The 19,510-nt window shown below is 34.7% G+C and overlaps 1 protein-coding gene across 1 annotated transcript; it reads right to left on the bottom strand.

Moving 5' to 3' along the window:
• Nucleotides 1-101: 101 nt before the first annotated feature.
• On the bottom strand, nt 102-13,127 carry LOC136820776 (bromodomain adjacent to zinc finger domain protein 1A-like). Its single transcript, XM_067077003.1, is given in 22 exon segments — nt 102-799; nt 1,113-1,273; nt 2,040-2,156; nt 2,446-2,667; nt 4,301-4,412; nt 5,015-5,199; nt 5,463-5,742; nt 6,114-7,124; nt 7,324-7,711; nt 8,092-8,256; nt 8,407-8,632; nt 8,880-9,227; nt 9,383-9,521; nt 9,951-10,046; nt 10,782-10,945; nt 11,080-11,157; nt 11,317-11,413; nt 11,665-11,767; nt 11,890-12,141; nt 12,428-12,607; nt 12,609-12,701; nt 12,973-13,127. Coding segments are annotated over 22 exon segments (4,755 nt in total). The 5' UTR covers nt 13,086-13,127; the 3' UTR covers nt 102-574.
• Between the last annotated feature and the right edge of the window lie 6,383 nt (nt 13,128-19,510).

Here is a 19,510-nt window from a genome sequence, read left to right as displayed (position 1 = left end):
AATACCGAGAAAGTTTTCAAAATTAGACAGGCAAACGGCAAAAAATATCTTAACACCCTATTCTAAGTAAGACACACACATTCAAGTAAATAAGGCTTGCGTTATGTTAAACAACCTGTTATCTTAAAGTATCAAGACCTTCTAATTCCACTCACTGAAAGTGGATGTCCTAAAGCAGCTCCTCTTTAATAAGTATAATATTTTAGCATAAAATTACAAATAATAAATACAAATTTAGATTTTTCTTCTTGCAAAAAAAATGGAAGCGATTTGATAAAAATGGGCGGAGGAACAAAAGGGAACCAACCAGATACCAACAAACAAGTTAACAATAACAAAAACAGAAGCGGATAAAGAAGCCTAAAAAGTTTTCAAGAAAATCAGTAGATTGAAAAAAATTTTGTGCAAAAACTCGGTAAACGTAATGCCAAATTATAGCAAAAGGACTTCAATCATTAGGAGTAATATACTATGGAAGAATTATAATATGCTAAAGTGATAATAAAGGGGAAATAATAATCTAAAAAAAAACATGTCTAAAGAAAGAAATAAGTAGACGAGATGGAAAATATTCTCAGCTTTTGAAAAGTTCCTTGATTTTCTTGTTAACGAAAGTTTTCAATTTGGCACCTTCACGAGCGACCTGAGACTCAGGCTGATTGTAGATATCACAGTTTGTGAACACCTGATGGATGTCGTCCAGGAAGTCTTGCACTTCTAAATATTTGGCTGTATTCAATTTACGTTTGATGGTGCCAAAGTCCATTGGGTTATCCACGAATTGCAAGTAGTCAGGGACCTTGAAGTTGTAAGGTGCGAAAGTTAAATTGACCTATTTCATTTTACAGAATGTGAGTAGGGCTTTCGAAGAACATGTTCGCACGTGACGACGGTTCCGTTTTGCTCTCAAACGAAATGAAGCCATGCTGTTGATTAGAAGTGACGTAAAAATTTGATTCAATCAATAAACTGGCTTCATTTCGTTTCGGAGCAAAACGGAACCGTAGCGTGTGAGCGTGGTCTATTAAATGAAGGGGAAAACCCAGCCAAACAATTGAAGATGTCTCTAGAGGACTAAAAATACAATTTATAAAGCCATTTGAATGATTTACCTCCTTTGGGTCAACGGGATCTAAGAAGTATTCGGCTTCATCACGTTTCATGATTTCGTTGAGGAGAGTGGTGCATTGTTTCAACTGTTGTCGTCCAACACTACATGTTTGTGATGATTGTGATGATGAGGCTGATGAAGAGGTCTGGGGTGATTCTGCGTCTAGATTTATTGTGAGAGAAGTTCGAGTTGTCAACTCAATTGGTTATGAACAAGTTCAAGTATTCAACTCAATTAGATGTGACAAGTTCGAGTTGTCAACTCTATTGGTTGTAGGAGAAGTTCGAGCTGTCAAGTGAATTGGTTGTGAACTAGTTCGAGTTTTCAACTTAATTAGATGTGACAAGTTCGAGTTGTAGAAACACTACTTGGGAAACTACTTTTCCATGCTGATAAATCACGCTATACCACGTTATATTTTATGATCCAAAAAATTAAGTGTGAAAACCTCGTACAAACAGACAGCAGTCGGAAATGAGCATTTTTAAATTCAAAGTTGATCATTAGAGAAATGTTCCTAACTTTCAAACAAATATGGTAAACATGGTAAACATTGCATGAGAAAAGAAACATCCTTTAAAACTCTTCAACATGTCAATCATAACAACCCCCATATTTCAAAACAAAACAAAACAAAAATCGAGGAAACAGAAAATACATTCTTCATTCAAAAATTCATGAGCTGTGAAAATTTATCCGCAAAGTTTCAATATGTATTGCATCCATTATTTATACCAATTTGAAAATTTGAAAAGAACAGTTTTTCAGAAATCTTAGTTGATTGTTCATTTAACCTTCTTTGAAATAATGATCAGCTCTAAGGGCTAACAAAATTCAAAAATAGGTCGTTGGATGCATACTAACATGGGAGATCTACAATATGATCCCATATTGTATACTGAAATGAGTGAAAATTAGACTGACAAACCTTTTTCAACTCGAGCCCTTTTCTTTGGTCTGCTGTTAGCTGGAGAACTTTGAGCTCTTTTGTTGGGGACGGGCCTTCCTCTTTGCCGTATCTTTGCACCTTTTTTAATTTGCGGCTCTGTAAAAACAAGATTACGCTTTACAAATTGGCACACAAAAACACGCTTATTGAGTTTTATAAGAAAATTGTTTTGATTCCTCATTGTTTTAAGAGAACAAAGCTATTGTTTATTGGGAACATCATAGGGAGAACACAAGAATTAAAAGGAGATGAATAGAAAAAATATGAGCCTCAAGTTCTTTTAAATAAAGAAGGACCGCATCCACATAATGATTCTATGAAAGTGGACCGACTTTGTTCACACAGGGGTAGAAGATCTCAAAACTGCCAGAGAAAACATACTAACCATTTCGTTTCTTTTCCAGTGTAGCTGCGCGTTTCTTGTACGGCAGATCCTGATCCATACCGGTGCATATTTGACAAGTCCATTTGCCACGAGGTACCTTCCTTAGAGGTGGATAACAACAATCGACGTGGTAGCTACGTGGGCAGTCTTCACACAGGATGAGAGTACCTTCGTTTGCGCACACTGTACACACCTCTCCGTGCTCTGAACCCGATTCATCTTCTAAAGAAAAAGAAGATGCAAACACGTCAATCCTCGAATAGAGAATGTTTGTAAACAAAAACAAAATTATAAAGGGTGCAGTATGCAGTGCTGACGAGTCCTAATAAGAACGAAATGCATATGCTGCTCTGTCACCCAAAACTCCTGAAAGAAGATAGTTGGACAGAAACTCTTTGAATTTCTTCACATATATATTGCACATATTGGTGATTAAATAAACATCGATAAGGCTGATACGTTGAATTTCAAAAGATTCAGCAAATTTCGACTTTAAAAATAAATGCAAAATCGCCAAAGTAGGTACATAAACTCATTTTATTGTCAGGGCATTTGCGATACTCCACTTATCAAACAAGCATTAATGTCTGAAATGTAAATGAAAACTGTAACTTGACTCTCCATTACACTCCAGTGTATGTTTTGTTAGCATTATGAGTTATCCTCATCATTAACACACAAAAATATTATGATTTCTCAAAAACAGACGAGATTTCTCAAACTATATTACTCTCTTGTATCATTTAGTTATAATCCCATTTTATTAAGAAGTTACAAATATCGAGCTGTGGGGTCGAAAATGTGCAGGTTCAAAAGCTAAAAAACTTTAGCCTCCTGCCATTTGCTGGAACAGCAATTCTTTCAATATCATAAAAAAATATTTCCAAACTTATTTTTCCAAGACAGCTTCGTTAACAAAAAGACATTAATCGAGCTCTCATCTCACGTAAGAAAGAGTCGAACGCATTGCATTGTCTATAATAACGATTTAATTAGGGAAGCTTTCCAGTGTAAACGCATCCATATATTTCTTTAGCCAATTAACTCAACTTTTATCACTTTTAATCACTTTTATAGCCTGTTAATTACTTTCTTATATGTTTTTATTTGTTCAAATTTTTTATTCATACATCTGATGATCGTTTCTGGCGAGAAACAGCCTGTTATGTTTTAATTTTTTAAAGAAAAATAAATTTTGAATTTAGCTCTACCTTGGTATAGAGCACCATAAATTACTGGTGTTATTAATCTCATTTTATTAAGAAGTTACAATTATCGAGCTGCGAGGTCAAAAATGTGCAGGTGAATTAAGATTAACTGTTTAACAACGACGTTAGTATGAAAACTTTGAGGTCAAAAATTGAATCAGAAGCCAAAAAACTTTCCATGAGCATGAATATATAATTCAGTACTCAGACAATTAAAGGACATAATTCAACGTATATCCTACCATTTGCTGGAACAGAATTTTTAACAAATAAGAAAGAAGTGTCTTCTCCCTTTTCAGCAGTACAATTTGAGAGATTCTTCTGTTTAACTCTGATTTGTCAGCATAGAATAGAGGCACACCTCCTTTCTACATCATAAATAATTCTTCTAAACTAAACTAAAAAAAATTACAGTCTAACTCTCTCCCTAATTTAAAGCTCTATTAATCGAATCTTTCTGCAATTCGAACTAAAATATTGGTCCCCTTAGCTGAAAAGTTGTTTAATTACTCTCTGTAATTCGAATCTCTCTCAATTTAGAACATTTTTGGTCTCTTGAGGATCGAATTAGGGGGTCAATTGTTAAACTAAATATTTTCAAGACAGCTTCGCTTGCAAAGAAGACATTTATCGAGCTCTCATCTCACCTTCATCAGATTCTTCTTCTTCTGATTCGTCCTCTTCATTTTCTTCTTCACTCGCTTCTTTTTCTTCATCATCATCGCTATCTTCTTCCTCTGTGTCTTCCTCCTCTTCCGTCTATTGTTTGAAGTTGAAAGAAAAAGGTTGTAATAATGAGACAATATGTGTTTGAAGTTGAAAAAAAACAAAGTTGAAAATGCTTAGAAAATATTGGAAGTGTGACCAAGGCTAATAAAACATCTGAGACAGAAAATGGAAATTGCAATGAAAAAGCTCTTTATACACTTCACTGAGATGGTAATGCGTCTGAGACGAAGGAACTTTTAACACTGTTCGGTGTAACAGAAAATACATAAAAACCTAGAATCGTAAGTTGTTGCAGTATCGGAGAATTCGTGTACTGTTGTGTTGATGGCGTGAATACTGCTTTGGATTTTGAAGCTTTTGATGCTTGACAAATTAAGTAGCCGTGAAAAGCTTCTTTTAAAAATGAACTGTACAAAAGTAAATCTGGCAAAGTAGTATAATCATCCATATAATTTTCACGGCTGGTTTCTTCAGGAAAATACTATGTGGTTGCGCAAAAGTTTTCTATTTAACAGACTAGTACCCATCAGTACCCTTTATTATATACCCTGGAATAAGCTATATCTACCGCCATCTTTAATAAAACTATTTGACGTGGATCAATTTATATTTCAAAAAAATAGTTCCCATACCTCTTCCTCAGTTTCTTCTTCTTCTTGAGCTTTCGAATGTTTTCGATTTCTTCGCTTCACCATGACTGGTCGACAGTCTTTACAAAACCAATCACCTTTGGGAACGTTCTTCAAAGGTGGCTTCAGACAAGACATATGGAAGCCTCGATCACAACCATCACATAATAACATCTCATCTTCATTACCTGTTAGCATTATAGATGAACGAGAATATTGCAAATAACAATCCACACTTGATAATGTACATTCTCAGAGTGTAGGAAATTAAATTACAAATTTGTACATGAATCAGGCTCTTACAAAAGACCATATTTTCAAAAAATAAGAAAAGTGAAATTTTGATTAGTCTCGCCTCAGTCTTTTTTGATTTCTAGTTGATTTTTTGTATGGTTTATTCTTTGTTCTTCCCTTGAAATAAAAATAGATAAACAAGTGAGAAAATGCATACCTTTACGTCTGCACAGCCTGCATTTGACATTTTGAATGGATTTGTCCCACATGATAGATCGATCTAGCGTGCTGAGATGGACAAACACTTGTGAAAAACTCGAACACTTGGAAAGAGATTCTTCCCATCTTGAGATGCATGTGGAAGGTTTTTTCTCCTCCTCTTTTGAATCGTTCGCTTTTTGACCACCTTCAATGGATTCTTTGAGTTTCTCTTTCTTGGTTTCTTCTGTCTCACCCAATGGCGGCTTCAAATATTTTCGCTCAATACATTTGGCTACCTAAAGAGTATCAAGAATTTTGAATTTAAGTTATTGTATAACCGTAACAACTCAGAGTTCCAACTTAGTGTTACAATCACAGACATACACAAAACATCTATAGCAAAGGATCGAGATACTCTAAGTGCATAAAAACCAGCTATCCAAAAATCTTTTGAAAAACTTTCTGGACAAGACGTTCTACGTTAGACGTTCCTTCTTTGCTCCGATTCTTCTATTCCAGCCTCTTTTTCAAAAAGGCTTTTCCAGAAGGACATTGTTATTCCAACCACCACCTAAGCTTTATTCCAGAGCCCTTGTTATTTGGTATTCAAAAAGAAAACGTATGCCCTGCATAAGGTATATTTTTTTGTACAAAATGGAATACAAACCATCAGAAGCTGTTTAGCCATATCACGAACAAATTCAATCCTTTCATTGTCTGGTTCTTCTTCTACAGGAGTTGAACATCTTGATCGTTCTTCATTTCCTTCTTCACCTTTCAAATGTAATGGAATGGCTTTATAAGGCTCCTGAATTGTGGTGGTGCTAGCATCTCCTTCTGAGTGACCGTTCACTCCAGGATGACCATTTACCTCCATTGGTTGGTCTACCTCCATTGGTTGCTCAGCCTTTACCGGCTCTTCAGTTTTATCAGAAGCTGGCTTTTTTACAGGACTTCCGAGCTGGATGAGTTTGGACATTCCCTCCTCAATAGATTCCCGCCATGTTGTTCGCTCATCCGTATGTATCCCACCGAAACCAGCCACCCAGATTCGATCCTCCAGTTCCAAAATAGCATCACGTAAACTACCCTCAATAAAATCCTCCATACATTGAAATAAACTTTTATCAATGGCTTGACTGTCATTGTTTTTCTTGCTTGCAACAGGTTTCACTTGACGTTTATTGGCTAACCTTTCCTCTTCTCGTTCCTTTTCCAGATACTGCTCAACAATTTGAACTTTTTCATTGTTCAAGCTAGACAATAAATGTTGTTCACGTAATCCTCTTGAGTTCAGGGAATCAAGTAAAGCGTAAAATTGTTCTTTAGATGAAATAGTAAGCCATTTGTTTTGATCGTTAACTGAGTAAACAGCAGGATCCTGGCCAGCTTTGACACTATTTATGACTTTCTCAACTTCTTTACATCGAGTAATCATCTCAGCAGTTTTTGTAGAATAGCAACATTTATAACGATTCAATAATAACTCTGTAATATCTTTCCCACTCTCGCGTGCTTGAATTAAATCCTCCAATGAAACTTTTGGAATTTTCTTTTTAGTGATGGACAGGGATGACGGTGATTGAGATTGTGTAGAAGGTGAACCAGTTAGGTCAATGGTGGGCGTTCCTGGATTACTTGGAGCAGGGCTATCTGTTGTTGCATCATCCAAATCATCCTGAAAAAAAAAAAAACTTCAAAAGCTATAATTCCTGATAGCTCATAGATTAATAGGAGCTTTTGGGTATATAACTAGTAAAGTAGGCAAGTTCTGGCTTTGAGGAAAATATTTCAGTCGGAAAAATAAAACTAAAAATGTTTTCAGTAAGAAGGTAAGGTCAGCTCAAACTAGCCAATTAAAAACTACAAAAAGTTACCATTTCTTCTTCACTTTCAAAATCCATTTCTTCAGTTTCATGTTTGTTCGAATCAAGAATCAATTCAGCACCGTTATCATCATTTTCAACATAAATTCCATCCAAAGCTGACAGTCTGTAATATCTTTTAAAAGTTCGATCCCTTCCAGCAGGAACCTCATTTAAGACAGCATTCCATTTGCTAATCTCTTTCAATATTTCTCTTTCCTTGAACAAATATTTTTCACGATAAAATTCTTCCACTTGATTCTCCTTTGCTTCTTTGGCTTCATCCTTCTTTTTCCTTCTTTCTTCGAGTTCTGCTGGATCCTCGGTGGCTGCTATTTCCTCGGGTTTTGATTCTGTTGTGGCTTTATCACCATTTTTGCTGCCTTCTTTATTACTATTCCTTGAAAAAAGATTGAGTACAACTACTGATTAGAAGATTATTGAGATAGTGTCCACTGAAAAAAAAGTTGTTAGGAGGGAAAGCCTATTTAGAATTGTGATAAATACACATTTTTTATAAGCAACCAGGTTGCTAAGGCTCGAGCCCTGAAATTAGCCAAACAAAATTTCACCATCTCGTAAAGAAAATAATTTTTTACACAATCTAGCCATGGCAAATGACAGCCCTTAACCCAATAAACATAAATATGGTATAAAATCAGGGGTGGTTAGAGCTAATTTTTCAGAAAATGAGCTAGAATGCTAAAGCAACCCCAGCCCTGACCCGAAAATTGGAGTTGCTTACAAAAAAATGTGTAGAAAACATGGCTGAATTATTACTTTTCCAGTTCTTGTGCTTTTCTTTCTTGTTTTCGTCTCTCCATTTCTTCTTGCTTTTTCTTCCTCTCAGCCAAAGTCTTCTTCCATTTCTCCCGGGAAATCTCTTTCCTTCTTTGGTTCTCAACATGTTGAGCTTCACGAAGTTCTTTCCGTAATGATTTCAACCTGAATATGAATGACATTTTAACATAATCAATTTGATTTCAAAAACCTTCCAGGAGATATGTTTAGAAGAAACAGGAGAACACAGTCAAACAAATTTCTTGATACTAAACAGTAGATGAATATCCCTTATCAAATTAACTTTCTGCTTACTTATCATTAGCATCGTCCATATAATCTCTAATGACATTCAACATCAACATTTGATTGCAAATTAAGACTAGCAATTTCAACTTTTCTTCTGCATCCAAATCGTAAACACTTGAAACAGCAAGTTTCTTCATGATACTGATTTCAGAGTGTCGAAAATAAACACAGGGGTCGTCAGAATATCTGTATGCTCCGCGTCTTTGCCACTCATTGTAATTCTTAACACCACCTTAAACACAAGGCAAATATTTATTTGAACAGATTTCTAATGCATTGAAATATCAAAAATTTTCAATTTTTTTTCATTTTGTCATGGCAGTTTTCAAGTTCCAAATTTTCAGAAAAGTATCTCTCAAGACATTGCATAGCTCTTAGAAAGATCAACAATTTATGACCCAAGTCACAATAAACAATATGATGTATGATAAGTTTTCATTTTATTTAAGAAAAATACATAATCATACCTAGAATCTTACCAAACTTGACACCAGATGACATTATGTGTAACCTTAGAATTTCAGACAAAGAGAAAGGTTCAATGGTCATTTCATGAAGGGCTAAGCCTTGACTTAACATTGACCAAGCAGCTGCGGCTCTTGCATTTGTAGATGGTTTCTTGAGATGATCTTCATTATTTTCTTCATCTTTGGGGTTTTCAGCTTCATTTTCTTCCTCAGAACTCGAGCTCTCTTCATCGTCATCATCTTTGTTTTCGTGGATGTTTTCATCTTGTTCAAACTTTAAGAATGCGTGTAAAAGAAAGCGCAGTAATTGGTAATACTTCCCTTCTGCGTCATGCTCTGTCAATGCTTCTTCAATCCATTCTGGAAAGAAAAAGTTCAAAACAATGATTAAGGGAAAGATTCAAATTAATTAGATATAATTCTGGTAAGATTTATTAAAATAATTTTCTTGCAGAGAAATTGAGTCTATTAGTAATATCATGATATCATAATAATAGAACCCTAGATAAACTTACCTATTGTAATTTCCGATTCCAACTCTTGCTCAACATCAAAGAGCTCACCAAAAATTGTGATAAATTCCAGAACCATGATGGAGTCACCAATTAATTTTTGATCCAAGCTTGATTTCATTGGTACCAAAGTTGGTAGGGGCTTAAAGATGGAAATTTTATCTATTTTAATACGAATCAAATGTAGAACACTATCACTAATTTTGAATTAATTTGATTTCTACCAATATTAATATAAGGCGTAGTACAAGTGTAGTGGTTATCGTTCTTAACTCCCACATAAGAGGCCAGGGTTAAATTTCTTTGGTTAGGTCAACCCATAACATGTAAAGAGATTTGAAACCAACATTGCTCACATAAAGAAATGTTGCTGATACCCCTTGGCTCTGTTGTGTTACAAGCACATGGTCAACAATATCTGGTAAGTACTATGATTTTCTTATCCTATGCCAGGATAGCAGGATAGGGCTCATGCTGTCCCTATCGGTGGGATCATCCTTTTCACAACAGTTTCATTAAGAACTAAGAAAAAATGGTCAAAACACCTTTCTTTCAATAGAATGCTACCTACCTTTAAATCCTCTAAACGCAAATCCTCTTTCACTTTTCCAAACTCTTTAGTAAAATCTAATTCCAATTTTTTGGTTTCATTGGCAAGTTCCTTCTCCTGTAGATGATAAAGAAGTTGGAAATTTCAGACTCCTGTAATAACATTAACTTGTGCATTGTATCATAAGGCAATTACTTTTTTATTTTCTTGTTTACGGAATCAATGATGTTTTTTTTGCAAAAATAAAATTGAAACTTACAAATAATTTCATTTATTTCTGCTCATCTGACTCTGTACTGATCAGCCATAAAAAGGAAACTTTTTAGAACAATTACATTTGTAGCAGGAAGGGCAAATAAAAGGGTCCAGTGCTATCTTTAATGACACTTTAAACACAATTTCCCTACTAAAAACGTTCTCTGATTGTTCGGTATGTATGTAAGTTTTCACAAAACGTATTGTTTGAATTTTCTTCAACATTAAAAGTTTGAAAAGAGCAATTTTATTTTTATTTTTATTTTCTTCCATCCTCTGGCCCAAAGATCATCTCCAAATGTCTGTAAACCAGAAAATAAAAAAGTAACTTGCCTAAAGTTTAGGTTGTGATTGAAAAATGTCTAGCGTCTTTTAACAAAAAAACTATAATTTGTATTTGGAGTGGGTCAATATGAGGGGTTTTTCTCTTTTAGTTGTTATCATTCTCAAAGAGCTTATTATACCATCTATTCATCTGCACTACGAAAAACACAAAAATTGGTTTTGTATGTGATGTAACATAAGTTATTAAAAACAAAAGTTGGAAAAATGAAATTGGTAGCATGGTGATTAAGAACGATTCTTCATTTAAATTACCCTTTCTCGTTCATCTTTCTTGCGAGCCTTTTCTTCCTCCTTTTCTCTCAATTTTTTCATCTTTGCCATTTCTAATTCCAAAAGTTTCATTTGCTTCTCTTTTTCTTTTTCTTTCAAATACTGCTTCCTCTTTTCTTCCAAAGTCATCGGTTTTGAACTTTTACCTTGAAGATAAATGCCATTAAAGTTGATAAAATGAAAATGTAAATAAAGCCAGGGAACTTAATTATCAGTAACTTATTTGGGAAAAATACGGGGAAAGAAATATAGTTTCAAAGCTTATGACATTAGTAATTACCCTTCTTTGCTTTTTCCTTTTCTTTTTCTTTCTCCCTTTTCAAATCAGCTAAACTCTTCTCCTTTTCTTTGTTCTTAGCTGAAAAGAATAGGAAAGTATCAAATTAAGACATTGAGGACAAAGAAAATGACAGAGAGAGAAGCTTGAGGGCAAACTAACAACATATGATAAATTCTAGAAATCCAAACAATCACCATGTGGATTGTCAATACTTGGTTCATTCAAAAAAGTACTTACATGGTGTTTTCACAGATTTCTTCGGTGACTTTTTTGGCTTCTTGGTTTCTATACCGATTGTTGTGGGTCCAAGGTTAAATGTCGAAATAGCAGAAGACTAAAAACAAATCACACAAAATTTCAAATAACAGTAAATTCACCTTGAAGATTGAAAGAAAATAGGAAAAAGCCACATTTATCTTAGTTTTCTTTTACTGAATAAAATAACTTACTGGAGCCCAATTATCACATTAACCTTCAAGATTGAAAGAGGAAGAAAAAGCCGCTGTCTAAAAAAGAACTAGCTTTGGGGAAAGTCTTTTATGTATTTGGAAAGTTGGTAACAATATTATAATTGAAATAACTTACAAGAACAACCCAATATCCATCATCGCTTGAAACAGTAGTACGTGAGCAAGTTTGTCTCATGTAAAGTCTAACTTTATCCTTCAAAAAGACACCTTTGGCACGCCTGAAAAGGAATGAACAAGTCTCTAACATAAATTTTCATTGAAATTGTTCAACATGTTCACGAAAATATTCAATAAGTAAAAGGGTAGATTAAGTGATTTTTTTTGACAGAAAATTATATACCTGATACTCTTTCCCTTGACAGTAACAATTTCACCTTCTTTCCCTTTTGTCAGGGAGACTTTGTATTCTGTATTAGAAGCATCAGGCCATTGATTCTTCTGTCCAAGTGGTGACTTTGAGATTTTGTTTGCAGCATTACTATCATTTTCTTTATCTTTAGCTGGTGATTTAAGGCTGTCAATAGTCTTTTGAGGAGTCTTCAATAGATTGAGATTGGATTTATCTGGGAGTGCTACAATTTTGCCACTAGTCCTATAAACATTGTGTAAATCAATGAAATAAAAGATAAAGGATCCTAAAACACAAGACTAACATGACATTTAGACGGTGTGAAATCCCCTCAAAACTATTTCTACCTTACTTGAAGGCTGATGAAAAGCAAACTTCAACTTTAGTGCTCTATCAATTGAGCTACCCATTGGAACTATAATATGATGTCCCATTCAAGGTATTAAGGATTTTTTTGACAAAATATATTTTAGATCATCAAATTCGTTATTTCAAAAATAGAAGAAAACTATCAAAAAAATGAAAGTACCATTTGTCTTTGATTTTCAATTCAACTTCTTCATTTAATTGATAGCGATTCTTCAAATAATCATAAATCTCATCAACCAATGCAGAGATTTTCCCCCGCTTCGTGTGGTGCACTAAGTTGAGGACTGATCTCTTCAAAGGTTCTGGAAAAGCAGCCAGTGATTTTTTAACATTCTCTTCATTCTTTGGCTTCTTTGAATGTCAAACTACTTTTGCCAGTGCATTCACAACTCCATACAAGACTGTTACACAATATCATACGCTGATAAAATACCCTATAAGTAAACAATTATATTAGTACAATGTATTGATTATATTGACTCCTTAGACATAGATATTGCTTGAAATATCAGAAACGTTTTAAAATCTCTAAGGAGTGTGATTGAATTCAACCCCATAAATTTAGATTTCACTACTGTACATAGCATTCTTCACACAGCAAAATTCACAAAATAAAGTTCTAGGAGTGTCTATGGGCCTACATTTTTCAAATGACAAAACCTGACATTGAGCTGGAGATTTTAAATTTATCTATTAATTACTTACTCATAATCCTGAAATATTTCGCCAGTCATTTCACAGTAAAATACTTCATCCTCTCCATCGAGATCGGGTGGTGCCTCTTTAGGAATAAAAGGCTTCTTTCTTAACAGAGGCATATTATTACTTGTTACACCTGTTATTTTTTAAAGTTGAAAATAGGGAATAATGAATCATTTTTTCTTGTTTGGGCCTTTATTTATAAATGCTGTGTGGGGGGGGGGGCTTTGTTTTGTAATCCAACTGGGGGCAGAGCTGATGACTAAAATAATTTTCCACTTTTAATAATTTTGTCCTAATAATGTGCCAATGCATCAGAAATGAGGTATCAGAAGCTACTCTTGAATATATTTAACCATTAGATTTGTTATAGAGACTTTGAATAAACATCAAATGAAACGATGGATAGCCAAGTATCGTCTTTCAATTGTCTGAGAAAACAATCCATGAACAGGCTTTGTCCTCAAAGGACAAAAATTCAAAGAAAACTGTCGTCACAACTTGAAGGACTCTGATTTTGAATCTCAAAGTCTCTATCAACTGCTATTGTCAATCAAATAAGGCAGTTTCATGCATGATTTTGTTGCATGATTAAAAGCAAAATACATATACAATATACAATATAGCATCCTTTCCCAAATTTAGGAGAATACCTTATTGGAACTAATTTTCGTGGGTTTTAATTTTAGCGTTTTTTGCGGTTTTTCGAGAAATTTTGAGAGTCGAAAACAGCAATCTGAAAAATCCCTAGGAGAACGGAAGAAATTGTCCAAAAAAAGACAAAACCGCGAAAATTAAAACCTGCGAAAAGCAATTTTTCGGATCTTTTTTTTCGCCCGCGAAAAATTAGTTCCAATAAGGTAGTATCCAAAGAGATTATAAAAAACATTCAACACAATTGAAAAAGTGCTTTCCTAGAGATTGTTGATTGTTGATGATTACTGTTAGTACCTTTCTTTTAAAACATCTGCTACCAAACATTAAACTTTTTACTTTGGATAAAAAATATATATATGTGAAGAAATAAGAATTTCTGTCCAACTATATTCACTCAGGAGATTTGGGTGGCAGAGCATGAGAAATGGGACAAGCTGGAGTTTTTACAAGCTCTTATTCGATTTGGTTGGTCGTTAAGATGTAGTAAAACAATTTTGCTACTTTTTCTAAAGAACGCTTCATCTCTATTACTTCAATTGACAAATTAAGTATCTTATAAAAACTCCAGCTCATCCCTGAGAAATAGATATATTTGTTCTATGATTTCTGAATGAGAGCTATAGTTCTTGCTAGAGTCTATTTTCACAGAAAATACATTATATCAGTGCTTTTAGTGTACTCTTTTGTACTACTTTTTTAATTTGCAATTTCCTTGTTTCACTACGTTCAGGCTATTTTGAAATTTTTTCAATGAACCTTGGGACTCTTATTCCCAAATCACCCTCCAAACCATGATATTACTATTATTATTATTTTTAACTTGATTTTTTTAAATATTAACCATTTCTGGTCTAGCCAAGCTAAAATTATCTTTGCTTAAAAATTAGGGGAGTCTTCCAAATCCCTATTTCGATTGAACCAATAAAAAATGAAACTTTTCAATGTTTCATTTTTTCCAACAACAGGGTTCGAATTATGGCTTCGCACTTCGCTCTTCGCAAAATGTGAAGTGAATTGTTGGTAGCGACCCAAAAAGATTTCCAAACTCAAAAATGTGAAGCTAAAAACTTACAAGAAAACATTTTTTGCTACTTCATTCATTTGTGTGTCTATTGCTTTATAAACTCACTACTTCGCAGCTTTCTTCATTTGTTTATCTTTTGCTTTTTATCAAGTCACTATTTCGCAAATTTATTCCTTCGTTTATCTATTGCTTTATCAACTCACTATTTTGCAACTTTATCAACTCGCTACCTTGCAACTTTCTTCGTCCGTTTTTCTATTGCTTTCTATCAGCTCTATACATTGCTTCCTCTACAATCTCTTACTTTGCTTTTCTAAAGAAGTGCATTGAAAATACTTCCGCATTTTTTTCCAAACAACATCGCAAAATACTAAAAATGCTTCGCAAACATTTGAAAAAAAATTTGCTTGCCCCGCTGTTTTTACCTCGCTTCGCTCGGAAGAATAGCGAAGCTCTTAAAATTTATAATTCGAACCCTGAACAATTCTTCAAAATGAAAATAGTTAAGATTTAAAGTTCTTCTTTTATTCAATGATTTTTTACGGCAATTCGTTGACAATCTAACTCTCGCATCAAATTTCTGCTTTCTTCAGAGAATTGAAGATGAGAAAAACTAAGCCTTAGGATCACGAATTGAAACAAATATATGGACGGTGGGATTTTACAGCCGCCCGTCGTGCAAAGCACACAGAGGCCACACAGGTGCCAAAAGAAGCGCCATGTGAATATAGCGTCGTAATGACGCTAAGCTGGGGAAAAATCGATATGTGAGTGGCCTCTTAGGAAATTTCCTAAATCTGACAGCCCTGCCTAAATCCGATGAGGTCTTTCAAAGATACAAACTAAAATGAAAACAAATCTTTCGCTGTGATGCAATATATAAATTTACTATTCCCTATTCCTAGGTTGAATAGGATGCAAGTCCGTCTTGATATCAGAATAGACTTGCATCAAATTCTCGTCAATAAATAAATGTAAATGTAAATAAATAAAATTCTGGATAACCCAGTCTCATCATAGAAAATAATATCTATTTTCTCCTTTTCAATGCATCATTACATAAGCCATCAATGCCCAAATTTTCATTGGCCATTACCTGTTCCATCAGAGACCTAACTGGTCTTCTGGTGTACTTGTCATCATTAAAAGTAAGCTTTTTGACATTTCGATTCACTTGCATACGGATTACATGAGCAACGTAATTGTGTTGCTGATTTTTAATAAATACACTCACATCCTTTGTGTCACAAATTTCATGTAAACGAACATTACTAATCATCATTCGAAAATCATTCTCCACTTCGTTTACGTGTTTCATGCCATTACGAATCATACGTCTAAGGAACATACGATATGTTGCATCAATGCGATCATATTGGTTCTGGGTGATATTCCAATTCTGACATGCATAGGTCAATCTACTACGAACGAAGCTGTTCAAGAATTTTACACGCGTTTTCAAGTTGATTTGAAAGTTTTGTAGTAAATTTGATAATTCATTAAACTTAACGGATGAAATTTGAATTCTGTGATTTATTACGACGTTACCCGAATTTATTTCCAAATAGTCTATATGGCAGCCAAGGTATTTGAATTTTTGAACATTTTTCAGCGGAGAGCCATCAATCGAAATTATGGTTGCCGGGTATTCAATTGTATTTGGGTTTTCACCGTTGATAATCATTGTCTCCGTTTTAGAGGTGTTTATTGTCAGACCAAAATTTTTGAATACAGAGTTCAGTAAATTTGCAGAATTGTTGAGACAGATGTGATTTGTGAGAAACAGAACTAAGTCATCGGCATATCCACACCAGGGTAATGTGGAGGAGCCGTTCAAGTCAATATTTTGTTCTCTGAGTGTGTATCGTTCTTCCCTTGTCAAACTCCTGGGATTGATACGATACTTGTGTTCGAAGAATTGGGTATTGGTAGATTTTTCGATAAATACGCGCATCACAAAGTCAATGAATAAATTGAAAAGGAAGGGGCTCTCTGTACCACCTTGTCGGACACCCGAAGTTGTTTGAAATGTTTCGCCTTCATACGTTAGGCTTGTGTATGCATACAATTTTTCAAGAATACTGATTACGTGAGGTGATTGGTTTGCAGCAAAGCGTAGCTTGATAGAATCGAACAGCCACTTCCTTGGAATGTGGTCGAATGCAGCTGTTAGGTCGACAAAGAGAAGGAATAGAGGTTGCTTTTTTCGGTGGGTGATTTGTTGGATACGTTTTACGGTGTAGATGCCGTCAGTGGTACCCCGATCGTGACGAAATCCATTTTGTTCCTTGGAAAGCTGTTGTTCATACCAGGGACGTAAGCGATCAAGTATAAGATTGATAATTAACTTGCAAACGGTGGATCCGATACTTAGACCGCGATACTTTGTAGGGTCATTTTTGGATCCTTTACCTTTCCAGAGGGTACGTAATTGAGAGTTACCCCAAGCTTGGGGGACATCCATATTTTGCCAAAGGTTTGTGGTAAGTCGATGAATAACTTCCAACATTATTGGATGATTCAGTCTTTTAAGAAATTCAGCATCAACATCATTGGAAGCTTTGTTGAGTTTGAGTTTACTCAGATGGAGTTTGATTTCATCCATGGTTGGGGGTTGGTCATTTATCCAGCTATTTTGAGATAAACGCTGTAGATCTTCTACAAAGGCAGGAATGTTTGTATCAAATTCTTCTGGGGTCCTGGATGATGAGGGATCTGGTGGATTAAAATGAGATTTGAAATGGCTCATTAGTTTGTCTGTGGGGCAGTTGTTGGGTAAAGACTTGAGGGTTGTCTCTTGTTGTTTGGCGCATTGAAATAGCTTTTGGATTTCTCTGTTTACGGCAAGTACATTGATTTTTTCAGCCTCAGATTTGAAATGTTCATTCCTGAGGAAGCGTGTCCTCAGACGAATCTTTTTTCTGATTTTTGACAGTTCTTTAGAATCAGTATTTGCAGTGAAAAGTTCATTTTTCAGCTCATAAAGTTCAGATAATTTTTGGTCATTGTGCCAGGGTTGGGTTCGATATCGGTTGTCTATTTTAGGGACTGTGTTCTCTGCAGCTGATGCCATTGAATCTATTAGGTGTTGGTTAATGGTTACGTTATTTTCGTTGGCTATAGGTTTGAAATTTAAATTTGTTATAGCAGTTTCAGCAAAAGTGTTCTGAATATTTTGGTCAGTTCTGAAAACATTCATGTCAAATTTCTTGGATTTGGATTTTGGTTTTCTTTTTCTGAAGCGTGCTTTCTTGGTACAGGGTGTAGACAGTGTTGCGATTACTAAACGATGATCACTATCAAAGTCAAAACTACGATATACTCGACAGTTTTTCGAATATTGACGCAACCAGCTATCAACAAGAATAAAATCATAAACCTTTTGAGTAATACCATTGGATGAATACCAAGTGATACGACGGCAACGTTTGTGGTTGTACCATGTGTTCAATACTGAGAGATGACATGTGTCAAAGAATCGATGAAAACGCTCCCCATTATCATTAACTTCAAGGTCTGGGATAACTATATTTTCACGAAGCGAGGAGTTATACCATGATGCAGACGAGGTGGCGTTAAAATCTCCAAGGCAGACTATTTTTTCATTAGCATTTGTGGCATTGATAAGTTTCTTCATTGAATTATAAAAATTTGTCTAACTTGTATTACTGTCTTCTTCGGTAGGAGCGTATGAATTAATGACTTTCAAGGAACAACCATAAACATTTACATCAATAGCGATAATTCGAGCATTCAAATGAGTAATGTCTGTTATTTCAATATTGGGATCTACTTTGATAGCGATGCCAACTCCATGTATCCGTTTGAGGGTGTGACCACTCCAATGAACTTCATATTTCGTATTGCGATCTCCGTTAGCAATTGAAATGATAGCTGATCCTTTTCCGAGCCTTCGAGTTTCCTGCATGGCACATATATCAAGACCTGCTTTATCAATTTCTTGTATACATTTTTCAAGTTTTTGATCAGCTTTTGCAGTTCGAACATTAATAGTACCAATTTTCCATTTACAGTGAGACTGCATTATCTTTGTGGTAATAATAAAGTAAAAAGTCTTGTTGAGATACCAAAGTGTCAACTAAACTGAAAGATTTGATACACTGAACTAAATGAACCAAATAACAATAATTGCTTATTATACAAACCATAATTTTTTATTACAAAATTGTTAACATTTTAAACATGAGCAACAGATTAAGAATAATAGAGGTAATTATTTTTACAAATCACACTTTTTTGATCACATTATATTAATCGACATCTCTATATACATTATAGTCATCTTGTTAGATGTTTTGTCAGTTAGTCACACTAGCGTCCCGCCTAAATGCGTATCAAAGATTAATCCTGCAAAAGCGCTATATTGTTTACTTGACTCGCAATCAAAAAAATGCTGCGCAAAACTTCTAAAAGGATTCATGAAAAAATAACCTGGCGCTTTTTAATGAAATTAATATTTTCAAAAACTTTGAGAAATTACCTAAAATTTGAGCCATAGATGAAAAAATTTGACCCAAGGCACGACCCTCGACATGGTTACTTTTGGTTACTTACTTTTGGTTGTCTTCAAGCTTCATGCTCTGGCAAGAAACTTTCTGCTTCACACCACAATGCTGCATCCATCAAACCTGAATAAGGAAGGATGTCAGCAGCTAAACAGTTTTCATGTCAAGAATGGAGTTAGAGTCGGCTCTCCTGCACCCTGTGTAACCATGAATCTGTGGCTCGTCTGGGATCGAACTGAGGTGTCTGTCTAGAGAGTTTTTGAACTTTTCGACTGTAACATTCTTCATATCTCTAATACTCTTGGGCATTGAATTGAATAATTTAGCACCTTGCACA

The sequence above is a fragment of the Clytia hemisphaerica genome, unplaced genomic scaffold (genome assembly GCF_902728285.1).
Source record: "Clytia hemisphaerica strain Z4C2 unplaced genomic scaffold, Clytia hemisphaerica genome assembly, whole genome shotgun sequence".
NCBI classification, from domain to species: domain Eukaryota; kingdom Metazoa; phylum Cnidaria; class Hydrozoa; order Leptothecata; family Clytiidae; genus Clytia; species Clytia hemisphaerica.
The sequence above is the reverse complement of the archived record's forward strand: the minus strand, read 5'-3'. Positions and strand labels throughout refer to the sequence as shown.